Genomic DNA, 20,997 nt, shown 5'->3' on the forward strand with positions numbered 1-20,997 from the left:
CTAACCAGCCAAACCTTGACACATTTGATATTTTGCAGAGGTCCAAGATGTGTTTATTAAAAAAAAAAAAGTTATGACACACCGTCTTACAAAAAAAGATTATGGCACAAGAGACACATTACAACGTTTAAAAATGTCCATCTGACACTTATGCACATTCACCAACGCTTAAAAGTGCTACCACCCCACTCCCTAGACCTTGCTTGATTATCTGAGCCCTTGAATGATCAAAATGACCAAAATTCCCATCCTAGTGGCTCCTCATGCAAATGTTTCACTGACTGCTGAATGAAAACACAAACATCAAAACAGTGGCTTCCAAAAGATGAAGCACTGTGTTTTTTCTGCCGAAAACAGAGACTCCAGAGTTTCCACTGCTTGCAGGGCAGCATTCACTGGAATCCCATCAATCAATGGGACCTTATCTTTGCTGCAAGTGTTTGGCATACTTCCATGCAAATTTGCACAACACAAAGACACGCTCACAAGTCTGGCACAGTTTGAACGGACAGAACAAAGAGAAGACAATATAATAATGACCAGTTATCAGTTTCCTTTCTGTCGGTAGATAACAGAAATTTATTTTTTCATTTTTAGTATAACCAATCTTGTTTACAAAAGCAGTGAGTGAGTACAGTGCCTGTCAGTATCAAAAAGATCAGAAAGATGGCTGTTATTAGAACACTAGACAGGGATCATCTGATTTTGTCTAAAGAAAGAATAGCACACTCATGAATGCTTTATATATAAGGCTGACACAATAGGCCTGTTTGAGATTAGCAAGTTGTACGCATAACGATCACCACCAGGTGCATGCTAGGTACAAATGCTATCTGACTCGCTGTGATGTCAAAATATAAAATACTTTCACGAATACAAGGTTTTCAGAGCCAGGTGCTGCAACTGTTTCCACCAAATGAGGAAACTAAAAGTATAATGGGATGTAATTTGCTGACAAGAAAGCTTAGCGGTTATTGCTTATTATTCTAAATATAGGAAGGTGTGTCTGTGGTTAGTAATTTGCATAATACACACCCACAGCATCTCCAAATAAGGGTATTCCATGCAAACACTCAACATTACTAACTGCAATTGTATCCTTTAAGTGCAACTGTGCTCTCTAAAGCTGCACTTTTTTTTTTTTACTTTTTTTTTCTGCCAAATGGAACATCCAGTACACAAACACAAACGAGACTGTGTGAAAAATCTAATCAATAATGAAGGTAACAGTTTATTTTATGGTTACACCTATTAGTTGCTTATTAGCATGCATATTACTAGAATATTAGCCATGTATTAGAGCTAAGTAAGCACATATTAATGCCTTATTCTACATCCCTAATCCTACCCAATGCCTAAACTTAACAACTACCTTACTAACTATTAATAAGCAGCAAATTAAGAATTTATTGAGGGAAAAGTCGTAGTTAATAGTTAACAAGTGTTACCTATTCTAAAGTGTTACCCAAATATACAATAATCTGTGCAATTTTATTATTTAAACACTAAAAAAATTCATATTATTTTATATTGAAAATAAATATATGTCAAAGACATTCCATTTTAGTGTCCACATCAAATTAAGATTTTATATGCACAGAAAGCACATTAAATGCAAATGAAGTGTCTACTTTAATGTTGCTGTCAAAATATGAGTGAAATAAAGTTCATTCAGTGTAACAGATTTACATAAAAATGAATCAACATCCTTATTCTGACTGAAAAAGTGATAATATTATTCTAAATTTAATTTTATTTTAGATGATTAAAAATCTGCTGCCAGAGAGGTATAACCTAGTGGTTAGAAGGATAGTGATTAGTTTAGTAGATAGAAAAATTAGTTTTTGGGGGCTGCACTGTGAGTCCTTTAATGTCATCTAACGATTCTTGTGCTAAATATGCCTGACATTGTTTTTTTTTTGGTATATGAACTGATAAACTGAATCACATATTAGTGGGAGTCTTCTGTAAATCATGGAAACATTTTTGTTTAAAGGGGTACCTGAAGCCTTACTGATGGGGTTATGGGGATAGATAAGACAAAAAAAGGTTTGGGAACACTGGTATATACAGTATTGCATATATATTGCAGTATTCCTAGCACTAGTAAGCTAGTATTCCATTTCAAACATTCCGAGGCTCCGGGCCAGTGTCAATAAGCTCAGTATTGTGTCACAAATGTAGAGCCTGGTGTGTTGTTCCTCTTTCTGACATCAGACATGCGTTCATAAGTTTACACTAGCTCCTATTCAAGCGGGGTCTCCGTAAAAAGCCTCAGTGACGGGTCTCTCACGCATTTGATCAAGTCCTGGCGTCGCACTTCAGCACCGCATGTACAGAAAGCAGCCCACCGCTGAACCTGTGAGGTCAAGAAAAGCAGAACAGATTGCACACAGCTGCTCTCTTAGTATCTGCATACAAAAGCAGTTGGAGCAAAACGCCCTGTTGCTGCAAGAAATTGTTTTTTAAACAATTCGAATTGAATTAGTTATAGAGGATATCCTCCAACACTGTTGAATATGTACGAACATCTCATCTACTGTGTCAGCCAAAATGCACATGGTATAAAGCAAAGTTGACATTTAAAAGCAGTACTCTTTTGTTCTTATAAAGTGCTGTCATGAATCAGTAAATCTTCACTGCAATAGGAACAGCAACCAGCTGTGCTATTAAATATTAATGCTCTTTTCTGCCTCTGTATGCTGACAGCCTAATTAGGAGCTCATTAATACTCAAGTGCACAATAATTTTGGGTTAAAGCAATTCCAAAATTTACTCTCGTTTAACCTTTAAGGCACAAAATGTGGATTTTAATGGAGGCGGTGTTGTATGTTTATCAGCAACGCTCTGGGTAAAGTAAACTTGATGATTTTTAACATACTGTAAGGCTCTTTTTTCCATCAGATCGGGTTTTAAACGGCTTTGAGTAGCAGACGATTTGTTGCATTTAAACTGTTACACAAACAGTTATAGGTCAACCACAACCCCACGTGGATTTTTAGTTTCCAAGATGCAGTATAATTCATTGCTATAGACCAAAAAAAAAAGTGTATTTTTCTTGGCAAGCGTAATAACAGCTCCCTTGTTATAGGCACTATTATTGTCTGTCCCAATGCTCTCTTCTTCCTGTATATGTCATTCCGTGCATTTTTCAGCACACACAAGCATATTCAATCACAAACAGCTTCTCTATGGAACATGGCATTTATAGACCATCTTGTGCTATAAATTCAAAGAGAAAAAAAAGTAAAATGATCATAATTCTTGTATTTAAAGTCAACATGATATCAAATTGACCCTTTTTACTTTCCAAATGCACATTCTGAGACTTACTACCCATATTTCATCAGTTGTGTATACTCTCCACAGTTCAATCAATTCACATCCTACGTTTTTTCGTGCTTCACACTGAAATATGTTGAAGAATGGAAGTAAAATGGGTTGCAAACAGCATTTTATGCTGAAGGGGTCATCATAAAATGGATTTCTTTTTTAGTCAATTCGCAAAAAGTATATTTTTCAACACTCAAACTGGCCAAAATTAACAATTTTAGTGGGTGTTTCCCTTGGCTTGTCAGTAAATGGCCACTGTTGTTATTGGCTCATGCAAATGCATGAATAAAAGCATGTTAATGCTTGGAAAACATTGCAGCTGCTGTCGGATCCAATGCAGTTGCTTTATCTTTCAAAAAAACATTATTTTTGCGAACTCTCAATACGCTGTGCCTTGTTTATGAAATAATCTTCAGTCAAATTTTCAGAAAAAAAAAAAAAAAACACAATCCCCTGATGCAATCCGGGACACCATTCAAATGAAATTATCCACTCGTTTCTGAAGGCTGTACAGACACAAATATGCTGTTTAAGTCGGACATGTCAAAACTAACTCTTTACTCTTCCATTTGTCCTGTTGTTGGGAGTAGCTCAAGCGCATTGAGTACATCTGAAATTATTCAAGCATCTGTATACAGCGTAGATAGCATCAGTGATTATAACGGGTTCTATCTGCTTTTGAAGTGATTCTCGCATCGGGTCAGCCATTAAGTGATTAAACTCAGTGGGCGGGGCCTATGATGCGAAGATGTAAAACGAGTCATCAATGTCTTCCTCTAGGAGTATTTATATGCAAATGCATTTTTCATGCATGACATCACAGATTCCACAATATCCAATTGTATAATTTTTGGTGCTTGGTTAAATAAATGCTTTTTTGTACTTTTTTGTTTTAATAGTACAAAGACCCCTTATATTTCAAAAATTCTCATATGACTTCTCACGCCACAAACCCTTGAGATCAATTACCATCTAAAGTCCCTTGTCCCCATCCACCTTCATACTGAAAACAGCTGCTTGGACATTCTGCTAAGTCATTTTCTGTTCTACACAAGACAGAAAATCATACGGGTTTGGAGCACCATGAAAATTTTTCTTTTGACAGACTGTCTAAGGTCATAATTTCTGTTTAGATACGAGTCAATTCTATTCTGTTTCTTAATATCAACATTCCTGTCCTCACAAGCCTACTAAAGTGTTTTATCGCTCCACTTATATTTGATTCATATCATGGCTTTTGTATTTCACTCTGAGCTCCCGTATGTCATTTTTTTTGACATCCAGTGGTAAGCACAAACCCACACGGTCCTGTTTTCTTTTCCTTCCCCCTGCCGTCAATGCGCTGTCACACACGATAAGCACAAGAAGTGAGACACCCGCACATATCACACTGCCGAGACGCTGGAAAAAAGAAAAAACTAATACAGCCTCCTAAACCTTCACCTGGAGATTATCACTTAGAATGCGCTTAGAGTGACGGCCCTGTAATAAACGGGAAAACAGTGTTGCTCTCATCTCAGCGATCTAGTTTCGTGGAGCGTGACATCATTTGCTTCAAAAGTGTTCTTTAATCTAACATTTCAAAGCAGGCGAAACTGAAACCGAGCTGGTATGAGCCGTAGAAATGATACGGAGATTAACATCTCAGTCCACTGACAAAGAACAATAGAGTTTGAAAGATCTCACAGATATGGGCTCTCAAAATGTATTTGGACACTTGAAGTCACACTTAACACATCTGTCTGAATGGCTATGATTGTCAAATATCAAAGCAAAATAATTTTACTTTTTTAGAATAGAAAATTAATAATTTTCTATTTTTTTTTTAAATATATAAATAATTAAATGGTGGCTGTCAAAAAAAACATGACACATTTATTCAAACAAACAGTAAAAATTATAATTGATATGTTATATGGCACATATATTCAGCAAAAAGCTCCTCTCTAAAAAAAATGTTTTCTAGCTGAATAAGTTTATGATCACCGAATGTTTTTTTTTTCTGAGGTAAATGAGATGTTACGTGACATTGTTTACAAGCTGTAATATTAACGTCTTTCTGTGGTTGAAACACTGATTGAGCGATTACATGATATGGATTTCGGTAAGTTCCTTCAGTAAGTAATCCTTCTTTTAACATTCCTGTCTTTCTTAACCTTTGGATGTTCATTCGTGTTTATTTTGTGTTGTAACTGGTATTAAAGTGGAGGAGATGATCAGTTCATGTTAAATCTGTCACTCCACATTAAACAGCGCCAAAAGAAAAGAGAATTTATTGTTTGAATATTGTAATAAAATGGACAAAATTTGAAATCTGAGACTAACAACGTGCAAAGCTTGCAATTTATTGAATGGGAGGCGCACTATGTTCCATTCATTAACTAAAAACAGGCTACACCAGGGGTGTCAAACTCAGTTTAGTTAAAACACACATACCATGTAGTTTTCAAATAAGCCTTAATGACTTGATTAGCTGGATCAGGTGTGTTTAATTAGAGTTGCATCTAAACTGTGCAGGGCTGTGGCCCTCCAGGAGTTTGACACCACTGGGCTACACTAATGGATTATTAGGATTTAAGAATATTTAAGAGATTTTTTTTTAACCAGCCCTAATATCAACACTGCTGTCTTCAGTAGAACTGTTTGGTGATGAATTGAACTTGTCTATAGGCTGCGTTTACACTGGCAGAAACAAATCTGATCTTTTGCCCACATCTGACACAGATTGGAATTTGATGCACGCGTGTAAATTTGGTGTATGCGTTCGTTCGTTCATTCTCTCTCTCGTTAATTCATTCAAATTCATTTCAATAAATATCATCTTTATTTCACTAAAGAATTCTACCTGAGCTGTAGATAAAATAGAAATTAAAACTTTATCCCTTCAGTCAGATTTTGTGCTGCAAAACATCCATGACAGCCATTGTCCATGCTGGCAAATAATAATAGCCATTCGACGTGAATTATATAAATAATTTTAATAGCACGGCCATTTAAAACCCGATGGTCTACCATGTGCATAAGCGATCACTGCAGACAATCCTTTTGGGTAGGAATTAATGTAAACACAGATATCAGATACCAGTCGTGTCTAAAGTGAATGTAAACAGACAGTCCAAAAAAATTGGATATGGTCAAAAGATCGGATCTGTGCATTAAGACTTGCAGTGTAAACGCAGCCTAATAATTGAACAAATTGTGCTAAATGATGCAGACTGATATTAGGTGCTCGAATTCTCCTCTAAACAAGCTCTAAAAAGACAATAGTCTCATTATTCTGCTCAAATCGGTTCAGTGGCCTTACTGTACAGAAATACAGATGCAACCTCAGAGCTATTTTTAAAGGCTGTCAAAGGGAGGATGACTAACAATCCAGAAAAGGAAATAATTGGGCAATGTTCCTAAATATGTCAAATCACTCATTACAAAAAACAGACTCTATTGTTTACAATGGAGTGTCTCAAATACAGCTAAACAGATTAAATATAATTATGAATGAACTCAATGGCTACACTTGAACTAAGCATGCACTGCAGAGTGTATTCATTACATTGAGGGAAAACAGAACTCTATACTATAAACTATAGAGAGGTCATGCACTATATACTATTACAATTTCTGGTTATGTTATATCCAGATAATGTTCAATCCATCCAGACCAACTATCTGAGAATCAGCACAATATAGAGGCCTAAAACAGATTATAGTAAACTCAAAGGCCATACAGAATGTATTGTATTATAAAGCAGTATACTATTCACTATAGAAAGGTTTATACATTATAGAGCAATATGTTGGCCTAACAAAAACTTACAGATCTGTCATGCTAGGTATTGTATAGTTAGTTAATACTAAAGACTAGAAGTCATGAAGTAATGTAATATAGACTATAGCAAGCATACAATCTGGAGAAGTATAAATGGATGATTATTCAGAAATTCAATGGTAATTATATATTATATAACACTACAGACAATAGAGGTAGTTCATAGATGACAGGCAGGACATAGAACGGTCTATACTAATGTCAATAAAGAAGTGAAGCAGAAGACCATAGATTAGTCATGTAGTATCACAAAAGAGAAAGTATATAGAATTTGTGCAGAATATACTATTGAGAAGTAAAACAGCTTGTAGAATAGAGAGGTACAATTTACTGACTATAGAGAATCAATACAGTACACATGTACTACTAAGTCATGCATTATTATTTATAAAGCAGAGTTTACTTTAGAAGTCATGCAATATACACAACAGAGCAGAATGTAAAAACGACTATAGTAGTGCGCTATATACTATATCATGCAACATACAGTACACTAAAAACAGTATGCAATAGAAAAGTGAAGCAGGTGACTACAGAGAAAGCTGAATGTATTTTAGACTATAACGACCTCATGCTGAATATACCATGGAGCAGAAAGTAAAACAAACTATAGAGAAGTAAAGGAGCATATAGAATATAGACACTATTGACTCCTGAGGAGTCATACAGCGGTACGGAATGAAGTGTAGCAGACAACAGAGAAGTCATGCAGTGCTGTACAGGGACTCCCACCTGCACTGGAATTCCAGCCAAACTTCTCACCCACGCTCAAAGTTTCCGTGAGATGATTGCTCTCACCATGGAGCCCTCACAATAACAACATGCCAAAACTTCCTCCCGACGCCACAGCATCCCCCTCGCTCTCGACACGTGACAGGACGGTCGCCGCCGATGTCTTCATCACACGCACGGTGACAGGTTTTTAAATCCTGCTCAGGTGGAGCATATCGTGAGGTGATACAATTTCACGTTGGTTGTGTTGTTGTGTGGGACCATCCGAGGCGGTAGACGCTTATATCCAAGCGCTGTACAGCGCCACCCGTCGGCCCCGAGTAAAACTGCAGCGCCTCCTCTCCTTCCTACTCTCCAATGTTCACAGCTCGGCCGGAGCCCGTCGTCTTCCCGGCTCCATTTCAACTGGATTTTTAACACTCCTAACCACCCCAGATCAGGACAGGACCGCGTCTAAGGTAAAGAAGAAGCTCTAAGGGTCTCGTAGAGTCCATATTAGGCGGGGTAACATCGTCCTTTTTTAGTGTTTTCAGGTCTGAAGAGAGGGGAGCTCGAAACTGACTTCACGCATCAGTTGGTACACCATGCTGATACTGGAGTGCCTCCTACCATAACAAACCTCTTACAAAGGATTTTAAAAGATCCAATCTGAATCTTTTCGCCCCGGCGTGCGTTAAACGACTCGATTTTTCCTTGCAATCCGCTCGATATCGCCTCGTTCTCCTAAAGTGAAGGGGGTGGACATGCTGCGAATAGGTGCAATGATTGCTTTCCTTTGCAGCTCTTGAAATCTCCTTCTTCTCAGCGACAGATTCTGCTGGAACCGCCGTGTGTTTTTCTCGGTTACTCTCATAAGCTCAGCCACTTGCACCTATTCAGCAGATGGAAAGCGAAAAAACTCAAGGCTCTTTTCGCGGAGGAGGGTTTTGTGAACGTGTGATGGTCGCCGCAGCTTGTAACATTAAGCGCATAACTGATACAATGTATCGCGGATCCATGTGAAACGTCATAATGGTTGCAACAATGTTGCCGCTGCGCTATTTACAAATACTATCAGCTCAGTCGCTAATGGATTAAGTTTGTGTGTGTGTGAGTGAGTGTGTGTGGATTTACGTGTGAAAACGTGGACGTTTTGTCCTTCAGGATGACAACAGTTTGATGTAATTGGATCGGATCATCTGTACGTTTGTTTGTGTTTTGTTTGTCTAAATACTGTTGATTAATTTTGATTGTTGCTCTCCTGGCAAACCGTTTTAGCGGAACAAATACCTGTTTTTGTGTTTACTGTTACTTCTTTTAATTACCAGTGTAAGTAATCCAACACTGACTAGTAGCCTCGTTAGATTCTACTTGCTAGTGTTTATTCATTCCTGTAGTGACAAGTGACTATTCCATTAACCAGAAGCATATCTTTACAATTAAATTCTATGGGAATCTGTGATTCAGATATTAGCTATTCACTTCCACCTACTAAGCATTCCAGCTGTTGCAAACACCTATTCTAGTTTTTCTGGTACCTGTTTATTAGATACCCATGTTTGCAACTATCCATTTCGCTGTACCTTAAAGGTACCTTATTAGAGAAAATTGTTGCTAGTAAATTTAGATTTATGAATTTGGTGGATGCTTTTATCCGAAGTCACTTACACCGCATTCAAGGATCTCATAAACGAGCCATTGTGACTAATGATCACTTTATTATAGATTCTAGTGTCTCTAATAAAAAAGTTATATTAAATCTGAAATTGGTAAAAATTGATACTGAAATAAGTATTTAAAAGAGCTTCTTATTGCTTTCTGTGAGATGTCACTTTGTGTTTGCGTATCCTCCTTGCTTCTGTTTGTATTTAGAAACGTAAGGGTTAGGGTTCCAGGCGGTCTTGAGGTTAGGGTTTAAGTTTCCACTGAGCAAATTTGAGATTTGCTCAAACCCCAGGAGACTCCTGTGATCGCAGTCAGCCCTGCTTCAGAACCTCTTGTTGTCCTTTACAAAGGTGGAAAATGTCCAGTGAAAGACAACGGTCAGATGATGAAAGTCCCAGCACCAGCAGCGGCAGTTCCGACGCGGATCAGAGAGATCCTCCGGTGCCAGAACCAGAAGAACAAGAGGAGCGAAAACAACCCACGCCTCCACAACAGCAGAAGAAATCCACCAAACTGTCCAGCAAAACAACAGCCAAATTATCCTCCAGCGCAAAGAGGTAAAGCTGACAAATCTGTTTTGCCTTTGAGGATTAAATGTCTTTTTTTTTTTTTATTCAGTCCTGTCAACACATTAAACTGCTTTTTATTATCACTTTTTGGCATTCAAATTCATTTTTGCAATGTGCCAATTAACAGTTTTGGCGTCTGTGCTCTGTACTTGAGAATAAAAGCACTAAGCTTAGATAATTACTTAACTGCATGAGCAAAGAAGCCGTGTGATTGGCTTATATTTAATTCCAACGAACCACACCATGTTTACTTTACTAAGTTCTTTTGAGGCATCCCAGAACTTCTACGCAAAGTTTTTTTAAGGAACAAGAGAAGCGAATCGAATCCATCTGCATCGTGGAGACTAGTAAATACAGCGATTCTACCCTCAAATTTAATTGGCACTGAAGAAAAAAAAAACGGTAACCAATCAATCCGCATCAATGCTCATCAAAACACCATAGATTTTCTCAATGTGGGTGGAATGACAGATGAAAAAAACAAACTGTTATTCTTAGAAAATGTCAAAAATCCTGCCCTGGCTCCTTTACACGCTGTTGATAATGCTTTAGTAACAGCACCAGAGCTGTGCATTAAAGCTCTTGTCAAATATGCCCGAGAACCCCCCCCCCCCCCCCCCCCCCTCCCTCCCTCCCTCCCTCCCTCCCTCTGTCTCATTTGCATATAAGCTTTAAAAGAAAATCTTTTGTGCTTAAAGTGACTTAAACCCACCGACGAGGGGCGGGGTTTGTGCTAAGGGGAGCGGGCTTTGAGCTGAGGTGAAGATCAACGTTGTGCGATGGAGGGAAAGGCAGAAACTAGCACTGCAAAGTTTTCCTGTTATGGGATTTGGGTTATGCCTCCGAGAACAAAGAGGAAGCAGCCATGTTAGCTGTGCTGAAGGGAGAGCCAGCCGTGCAGTAAACGCAGCAGAGGTAGAGGGCAGTGTAATTCCCTGGCTGCTTGCAATTCTTACAGCTTTCTCACCATCTCTCCCTTTCTCTCAATTCTCCCTCGCAGAATCCAGAAAGAGCTTGCAGAAATCACTCTGGATCCTCCACCCAACTGCAGGTATGTGATTTGAGCGTGCCTGCCGTCATATATTATTCCTTTATGGACTGGTTTGAGAAAGAATTGACTTTTAGCCCCAACTGTTGGAGTTTTTAGACTTGTTTTAAACTGATGGACTTGTGTAGGACGGATGTGGCATTTTGCTCCTCGGCTTCAAAGAGTTAGGAAGGATAGTGTGTTTTTTTTTTTCTTTTCCTTTGAGCATTATTGTTGCTGATGTTCCTGTGGTCTTGCCGCTGTTGTGTTTTTAATAATATGGAAGATGCAGCTCCGAAGCATATGGCTTTGATTTCACATCCTCATGCTGAACTTACTGCTGAACCCCCATCTGTTTTAATGAGCTGACCTCCAGATGCCAGAACAAGACGATGGAGCTTTTAAAATTCCCTCTGTAGCTCTTGTGTTTTTTTTATGCTTTGAAGGACGGCAGTTTTCTGATTGTTTCTTGGTGTTTTTTAAAGTCTTTTCGTTTGGTGGATTTTGATTGGAAGAGTCTCCTCTGGTTGGTAATATTCTTAACACTGTGTTGGATTTGTGTTTTGGCTTTCTGCAATATTTGAAGAGATTTATGCTTATTGATTTATAAAGATTTTATAGACTTTGTGTCATGTATTGGCTCTATCTGAGGTGGTGTGAAATTGCAGTTATTGGAATATTTTAGTGTTAGACTGATGTTTTAGTGATTATATTGGTTACTTTGAGATTATCAGCATTAATTGTCTACTGAGCATTTGGCAGAAATAGGTCTGCAGATCATTTTGAGTCAAGTAAGAAATTAATTCTATTATTCATAAAGAATGTATTAAATTGATCAAAAGTGATCAAACAAGAAGAAACAAAGAAATCTTTAGTAACATTAAGAAAGATTGTTGTAACAGTCTTTTACAGTTGGGCAAAAAAGTATTTAGTCAGCCACCAATTGTGCAAGTTCTCCCACTTAAAAAGATGAGAGAGGCCTGTAATTTTCATCATAGCACACTTCAACTATGAGAGACAGAATGGGGGGAAAGAATCCAGGAAATCACATTGTAGGATTTTTAATGAATTAATTGTTAAATTCCTCGGTAAAATAAGTATTTGGTCACCTACAAACAAGCAAGATTTCTGGTTCTCACAGACCTGTAACTTCTTTAAGAGGCTCCTCTGTCCTCCACTTGTTACCTGTATTAATGGCACCTGTTTGAACTCGTTATCAGTATAAAAGACACCTGTCCACAACCTCAAGTCACACTCCGAACTCCACTATGGCCAAGACCAAAGAGCTGTCGAAGGACACCAGAAACAAAATTGTAGACCTGCACCAGGCTGGGAAGACTGAATCTGCAATAGGCAAGCAGCTTGGTGTGAAGAAATCAACTGTGGGAGCAATTATTAGAAAATGGAAGACATACAAGACCACTGATAATCTCCCTCGATCTGGGGTTCCACGCAAGATCTCACCCCGTGGGGTCAAAATAATCACAAGAACGGTGAGCAAAAATCCCAGAACCCCACGGGGGGACCTAGTGAATGACCTGCAGAGAGCTGGGACCAAAGTAACAAAGGCTACCATCAGTAACACACTACGCCGCCAGGGACTCAAATCCTGCAATGCCAGACGTGTCCCCCTGCTTAAGCCAGTACATGTCCGGGCCCATCTGAAGTTTGCTAGAGAGCATTTGGATGATCCAGAAGAGGATTGGGAGAATGTCATGTGGTCAGATGAAACCAAAATAGAACTTTTTGGTAAAAACGCAACTCGTCGTGTTTGGAGGAGAAGGAATGCTGAGTTGCATCCAAAGAACACCATACCTACTGTGAAGCATGGGGGTGGAAACATCATGCTTTGGGGCTGGTTTTCTGCAAAGGGACCAGGACGACTGATCTGTGTAAAGGAAAGAATGAATGGGGCCATGTATCGTGAGATTTCGAGTGAAAACCTCCTTCCATCAGCAAGGAAATTGAAGATGAAACGTGGCTGGGTCTTTCAGCATGACAATGATGCCAAACACACCGCCCGGGCAACGAAGGAGTGGCTTCGTAAGAAGCATTTCAAGGTCCTGGAGTGGCCTAGCTAGTCTCCAGATCTCAACCCCATAGAAAATCTTTGGAGGGAGTTGAAAGTCCGTGTTGCCCAGCGACAGCCCCAAAACATCACTGCTCTAGAGGAGATCTGCATGGAGGAATGGGCCAAAATACCAGCAACAGTGTGTGAAAACCTTGTGAAGACTTACAGAAAACGTTTGACCTCTGTCATTGCCAACAAAGGGTATATAACAAAGTATTGAGATGAACTTTTGTTATTGACCAAATACTTATTTTCCACCATAATTTGCAAATAAATTCTTTAAAAATCAGACAATGTGATTTCCTGGATTCTTTCCCCCCATTCTGTCTCTCATAGTTGAAGTGTAACTATGATGAAAATTACAGGCCTCTCTCATCTTTTTAAGTGGGAGAACTTGCACAATTGGTGGCTGACTAAATACTTTTTTGCCCAACTGTAAATGTTCTTTTCATCAAAGAATCCTGAAAAAAGCAGCACAACTGTTTTCAGCATTGATCAAGAAATTAAACATTTCTTTAGAGCCAAATTGTTATATTAAAATTATTTCTGAAGAACGAGTAGCTGATGATATGAGTAATGGCTGCTGAAAATTCAGCTTTGCCATCACAGGAATGAAATGCATTTTAAAATGTATTAAGATGGATATACAATATAAAAAAAGTTTCAATTGTTATAGTACTTCACAGTATTACTGTACTTTTGATCAAATAAATGCATCTAGCATAAGGGACGTCTTTCAAAAACCTTAAAAAAAAACCCATACCAACCCCCAATTTTGAACAGTATTTCAGCTGCTCTAGTTTTTGGCATTGAAAAACCACATAGGCTGACGAGTGTTATTTAAATCAAGTGTTTGTCAAACAGAGAGGCTGTAAATGTAGCATTTAGATGGAATCTGAATCCTAAAAAAACTGTATACCTGCTGTGCAACAACACATTTGGCCTTGTTGCTTTTTTGTTAATTTAGCAGTCAAGGAGAGTGCTAGAGTGTCTCAGTTACCCAACATCAGATAAAGCTGAGTGCAAGTCCAATGTCCAAAAACAGGCATTGAATACAGCACGTTCATTTGATCCAGCATTATGTCAGAAACTCCTCCAGCAACTGGTCTCACCTCGGTTGACAGGTCATGCACTACTGACTCTACACACTAGGGCTGATAAAGAACAGCGGAGCCAAAAATGTATCATGGTATGATGTTATGTTTTTGCATATTTTAGCACCTGAACCGGATGACAGTGTGCTGCTATTCAGCACAGTTTAGGCAGTGTGACATGAAGCGTAAAAGCAATGCGGACATTTGCTGAAATTTGACAGTTTCATTCTGTGATTTATTTTATTAAACCTAGATTTGATGTTTAAAAAAAGTCATCTGTATTCTGTGCATAGCGGATTTTAATTACCATTGAAACTTAAGTATGAAATATAACAGCTTAAATTTTGGTGTGTCATTACAGACTGGTGTAAAATCAGTTTTCTCTCAGAAAATTTCACAAATAATAGCAAGTAACACATTGAATTAAAAAGTGGACAGACTAAAGTCAAACATACTGCTTCTAAAAATATTTTTTACAGTACACAAAGCTATTGTATTGCTTCAAAAAGAGCTGAAATATAGTGAAATCATGAGTAATACTGACCACTTTTGTGATTCTTTAATGGGGATTTTTGATCCTTTTTGAGGCCTGAAAATTTGAGTCTCTATTTGTTGTGATTTGAAATAAAAATAGCAGCCAGGATCAGAATTTGTCCACTTTTGTGTTCCACGGAACAGCTGGAGAATTTTCAATTATTGGGTGAACTGTTCCTAAGTGCAAATGTTCAGAAATGAAAATGCCATGCTTTTTTGAGAGGGCACCACACAGCGTGCGCTCTGCCAGCCGTGAGATCAGTTCAGCAGCTTGGAGCCGCGAGCCAGAGATGCTGATAATGGTAATTGACAATGCAGGGATTTGGTGGCTTTTCATGGTCTGATCTGTGCAGCCACACAATTCAGCACACTGAGATGTTTATCCCGTAACGTTCATCATTAGCTCCCTCACTGGCTCTTTTCTCAGACAGCATTTCCCTTGAGCGCAGTTTACCTGGAGGCTGACATATTATACTGATTTGTTGGTAATGTACCACATCACATAGTATCTGTGGGAACATATCGCATATCACTTTGGGCTTTCATATGGCTCTGAGTTTATTTCTTACAGCAGATCTGGGCTTCATTATTTGAATGAAATGAAAATTCATGTCATTCCAAACCTGTATGCTGTTGTTTTTTCCTGAGGAAAAAAGTAGGCGTTTTTGAAGCATTTTATTACACAGTACAGTAAAGTTTATACTGACCAGATGCTGTCAAGTGCTAAAAAAGATTAAAGGAATAGTTCACCCAAAAATTTAAATTTGCTGAAAATGCACACCCTCAGGCCATCCAAGATGTAGAACAGCATTATTTCAGCAATGAACAGCTTCATTGAAACAGATTTGAAAAAATTTAGCATTACATCACTTGTTCACCAGTGAATCCTCTGCAGTGAATGGGTGCCGTCAGAATGAGTGTGCAAACAGCTAATAAAAACAATAGTATGGATAGAGTAATCGCATTTTAGCTAGAAGGAGTAGTTTGAAGTTAAAAACATCTTGATGGAAATTCACTTCACAAGATGTTAATTGATGAACTGGAGTGGTGTGGATTATTGTGATGTTTTTATCAGCTGTTTGGACTCTTAGTCTGACGGCACCCATTCACTGCAGAGGATCCATTGGTGAACAATTGATGCAATGCTCAATTCCTCCAAATCTGTTCCGATGAAGAAACAAACTCATCTATATCTTGGATGGCTTGATATCAAAAAGGCATTAGCATATGACTATTACAAACTCAGAATAATCTTTTATTGCCCTTTGGATATTCAAAATCAGCTAGATTGAGCACGACTCATCTGCACAGTATGCAGGGGTCTTGAGACAAATGTTTTGGGTGAGAGATTCTTTTAATCAGGCAGCGCTGGTGTTTCTGTCAGCTCTCCGTCAGAGATTGATAGCGTAAACTGCGCTTTTGTCACTGGTTTCACGCTGCTGTTGTAATAACTGTTTAAGCAGGCGCAGTTACGCTAACGTGTTTGAAATGATGTGTTCCAGCATGACTAAAGGGGAAAATGGTTATGGTGATTCACTTAAAGACACATTCAAATGCTTCTGTGTTCAGGTGCTGCTTGACTTTCTGCATTTTCCCTCAAATATCTGTCCAGCCACTTGCCCTGTTGCTGTGATTTACAACTAGATCCTTCCTAAGAAGCAGATTTTTAACTGCAATGTGGAGAGCGCTCAATGAGTTTTTAAGCAATCTATTAAAATTCATGCCATGGAGCGGGAGGCCGATTGCTACCCGGCATGAATTTGCATGTCTTCATAAAAATAAACAGTAAAACTCAAATCGCCTCTAAAGATGAATGATGGGTACTAGTTGAAGCCTTGCATTCATGCAACAGGCAGAAAGAGGAAGCATTGCAAAAAGAAAGAAAGAAAAAAGATCTCGTGCTGTACTCCCAGCGAAGCAACTTGCAGATAAAAGCGCATTTGTTTTTATACTCAACGACCGCTGTGTAACTTCACTCGTGGTTTATGATTTGAATTGTCACATTTGTGAGAATATAACATGTACGAGTTGTGAATAATTCCCCTAAGGCTCTTAATATAACTAGAGTATGTTTGAGGAAGTAAGAGGCTTTGACATGAGCTTGCTTGGTGTGTTACAGTATGTCTGTTTAGCTGTGTTTTTCCCTGCCGTGTGTGTGTTATGCCTAGGCAATATAGTTATAATAATATTTTTCAACCTTTTTGATGATATTAATTGTTTATATTTTATTTTAATTTACTTTTTATTTTATTTCAAAGAGTAAATGTGGATATAAATAATGGAGGCATGTATTCCAAAGCATGTAAAATGAGAACTTTGAGAACTTTTAAAGAACAAAATCAATGCTGTTATCAATATTGATGATATTAATTGTCTAGTATGTGGAATGGTATTTTTTAATTTCATGTCATTTCAAAGAGTAAATGTGGTTATAAATAAGGAAGGCATGTTTTCCAAATCATGTAGAATTCCATTTGAGAACTTTTAAAGAACTAAATCAATGCATTTTTGCTGTCGAGGTTTAAAGCAATAAAAAGATCAATAAAATAACTGCGCAGTAAAATCACATTGTTGGTAGATTTCAACACAATTGTATTACATATGCAGTAAATATTGTATATCGACCATCTCTAGTGTGTGTGTGTGTTTCAGATACTCTGAACTTACAAGCGATTTAAAAACGTTAAAAGTGGAATTTTTTTTCAAAAGTTTTTTTTTCTTGATGATAGAATTCCTCAGAGTAAAGTGTTGCCAAATTGGCCCTCATTATCAAAGCTCTCTCATTTGAGAATAGAGCTTTCATGCCTCTGTGGCGGTTTTATTTTTTATTTTTTCTGTCTCTCAGACTAGAAGTAGAGTTTACGTGACCCGCGGCTACAGTGCCACGGTGTTCGACTTGCTGAACATGTCAGCAGCCCTGGATAAAGGTGTTTAACACGGTGCTGATGCAACAGTTTGAAACACCCGCTGCAGACAATCCGCTCCGGGATTTCTGGGTCTCTTTTTGTTCTTGTTATTTAATAAAGAGCGTACTATGTTTGGTTTAATCTTTATCATTTACTCCTGCTTTATTAATGGAATCTTTTCATTGATTGACCTAAACCTCGTGCATCATTGGTGCACAGTATCACCAGTGTGTGAACCAGGTAGTTACGCAGGTATACAGGCAGGAACATTGGTGTTTTTTTAAGTTGTGTGGTAAAACAGAAAACTTTTTTTTCACACTTGGTACTGTTTTGTAATACTAGAGTCTTTATAACTCAAGCACAATGCACACTACCATTCCAAAAACACTCCAGAAGTTTAGAGTCAGTAAGATCTTTTTTTTAATTAATACTTTTATACAACAAGGATGCATTAAATTAATCAAAAGTGAGAGTAAAGACATTTACATTGTTATAAAAAAAGATTAGAAAGTTCAAAAGAACAGCTTTTTTTAAATTTTAAATAATTTCATAGGTTCTATTCATCAAAGAATCCTCGAATGTATCCATTTCCTCAAAAATATTAAGCCGCACAACTGAAAAATCTGAATGATCATGTGACATTTATGACACAGTTTTACTATTTTTACTGTATTTTTATCAAATGCGGTCTTTGAGAGCATAAAAGACATAAAAATCTCACTAAACTTTTGAGTGGTAGTGTAATGTGAGTCTTCTATTTCACTTGCAATAAATAATGTTTTGTTTTCAATTATTAAGTTGCAGATAAAAATTGTAGTATAAGATGGAGTACCTTTTTATTGTAAAATATTTAAATAGCTGATTTATCAAAAAATGTGCACATTATTAAATAATATTTGTGACCCTGGACCACAAAACCAGTCTTAAGTCGCTGGGGTATATTTGTAGCAATAGCCGAAAATATAAGTCAAAATTATCGATTTTTCTTTTATGCCAAAAATCATTAGGATATTAAGTAAAGATCATGTTCCATGAAGATATTTTGTAAATTTCTTACCGTAAATATATCAAAACTTTGATTAGTAATATGCATTGCTAAGAACTTCATTTAGACTACTTTAAAGGCGATTTTCTCAATATTTAGATTTTTTTTGTACCCTCAGATTCCAGATTTTTAAATATTGTATCTCTGCCAAATATTATCCTATCCTAACAAGCCATACATCAATGGAAAGATTATTTATTCAGCTTTCAGATGATGTATAAATCTCAATTTCTAAAGATTGACACCTTTCAGGGTCACATTTATTTAATATATAAACTATTTGAATAAATTCAAATTTCCAGCACGTACGTTATCTTGATATTGTCATCACCTTAATGTAAAATGACTTGCGCTATGGTTTTGACCATATCATACCTATAAGGTATTTATTATTATTATGATTATTATTTTACATTTGTAATAAGAAGCGAGCAGCCTGCTGTAGATGGATACATCTGTTGACCTGGAAGTGTTGTTTGGCTTGTTTTTGTTATTGATTTTTAATTCTGGCCACTGCTGTAGATTTCACACACTGTCTTTTTGTTCTGCTCTGCAAATATTGGAGCAATAATATCAAATTTATGGACTGAAAAACTAGACAGTAGAAAGCAATTTTATTTTTATATCTGTCTGTACTCTACACCAAAGAAATGCAGTTTAAACTAAATGAATGCTACAGTTACAGCGTTTAGACAAATGAAGAGACTCATTACAGATGTAGGGTTCAGAACCTTGCAGCCTGTACGCCACAACATACCATCATCACTGTGGTTATTATAGCAGACTGCCGCAGTAACTCCCCTTCATTATGGCTGAATAAAGAAGCGCAAGGACAATGAAGGGAAACGGTGCACGATGCAAGTCCAGGGCCTGCGTGCTGAGACGCTCTGAGTAAATATTTAAAGAGGACTCTTGGCAAGATTGTGTAATTGAGATCTGATGCGTACTCATGAATCACAGAAAGCAATCACGTCGCCAATTATGGCCTGGGTCCTCATGTAGTTTGTGCTGATGGTGCTCTCAGTGCTATTACACACAGGTCAGGCTCTCCGCAGGCAGTTTGTACACCAAAGAAATCCTGCAAATGTATTCAATGCTCAGCAACCCTTTGTCTAAATTGAAAGGTAGCCCTTCAGCAGCGCCTCGTTTTCTCAGGGGGTCTTCTTTAACCTGCTTTCTTTCTCTCCCTGCATCTCTCTCTCTTCTCTTTCCCTCGGTGAAGCTCACATTTATTACAGGCTTGTGACAGTGACAGCGTTTATCATGCCCTGGCTCTGGTCCAGCTGTCAGATTCACTGTGGAGCTTTTTTTTTATATTGGTGTTGTGTCAGAGAATGTCCTGCAGACAGCCTCGCAGCCGTCACAAGATACTCATCTTTCACACGAAACAGAACAGAAACGCTCAAGGAGGTGGTATACTGAAGTCAACATGAAAATTGATCCAGTTAAAATTTGTATTCATGTTTCTGGTCTTATTTTGAATGAATCATGGGTATGTGTTATTTTAAAATTAGAAAGTCTCTTTGTAATCTTTAATAAATAAATAGAGTGTAGTACTTTCCCAAACATCAATGCAGAAAAAAATGAGCATGTTTCCTTTAGGCATTCAGATAGGCCACAGCTCTAACAATATATAGCTGTCTAACCATGTCTTATTCCTCACTGTTTTATAAAAAAAAAATTTGGCTGGAATAGTGAAGAATTCTACATGGTTTGTTCAACTTGTTTGTTGCAATAGTGCAGTCGGCAGTGTTGTGTAATGTGTCTTTTGTGTTGATAAAGGGGATGGTAGGGCAGTCATTTCCTTTGACTGGAACTGCAGACATTACTCCTATTGTGTCAGCTCTCACAAAGAGGTGAAATGGTCTGAGCCGTATCTATCCATAGTCAGCGTTATCCCGTGCCCTGTCTCTGAGACTACCCGAGGAAGCTGGTCTGTTTATTTCTGCAGATTGGTATTAGTGCTTTGACTGCTCTTTGTTGAAGCTGTTATTTTTTTCCAGTGTTCTGCCCTCACTGTGATAATCACTTATCAGAGTGCTTGAATGCCGTGATTCCTGGGAACGTACTTAATTTTCTTGAAGTTAAAGTGGGCACGGAATATCATGCTCCAAGGTGGAACAACAAAATATTGCGCTAGTCATCTGATTTCCTAAAAAAAATAGGCAGTATCTTAAGTGGGGAAGTCGTGGCCTAATGGTTAGAGAGTCGGACTC

The 20,997-nt window shown here is 37.8% G+C and overlaps 1 protein-coding gene across 3 annotated transcripts in view; it reads left to right on the forward strand.

Moving 5' to 3' along the window:
* Positions 1-7,938: 7,938 nt before the first annotated feature.
* Positions 7,939-20,997, forward strand: part of ube2e3 (ubiquitin-conjugating enzyme E2E 3) — a 45,742-nt gene continuing 32,683 nt past the window's right edge. Inside the window, exons 1-3 of one of the 3 annotated variants that reach the window (XM_079427385.1) lie at positions 7,939-8,349; positions 9,886-10,092; positions 11,105-11,155. In XM_079427385.1, the coding sequence (XP_079283511.1) occupies positions 9,893-10,092; positions 11,105-11,155 (251 nt within the window). In that variant the 5' untranslated portion in view covers positions 7,939-8,349; positions 9,886-9,892. The remainder of the gene's footprint in view (positions 8,350-9,885; positions 10,093-11,104; positions 11,156-20,997) is intronic. The other 2 variants (XM_079427386.1, XR_013784812.1) reach the window with 2 other exon arrangements.

The sequence above is a fragment of the Barbus barbus genome (assembly GCF_936440315.1).
Source record: "Barbus barbus genome assembly, chromosome: 10".
Taxonomy (NCBI): domain Eukaryota; kingdom Metazoa; phylum Chordata; class Actinopteri; order Cypriniformes; family Cyprinidae; genus Barbus; species Barbus barbus.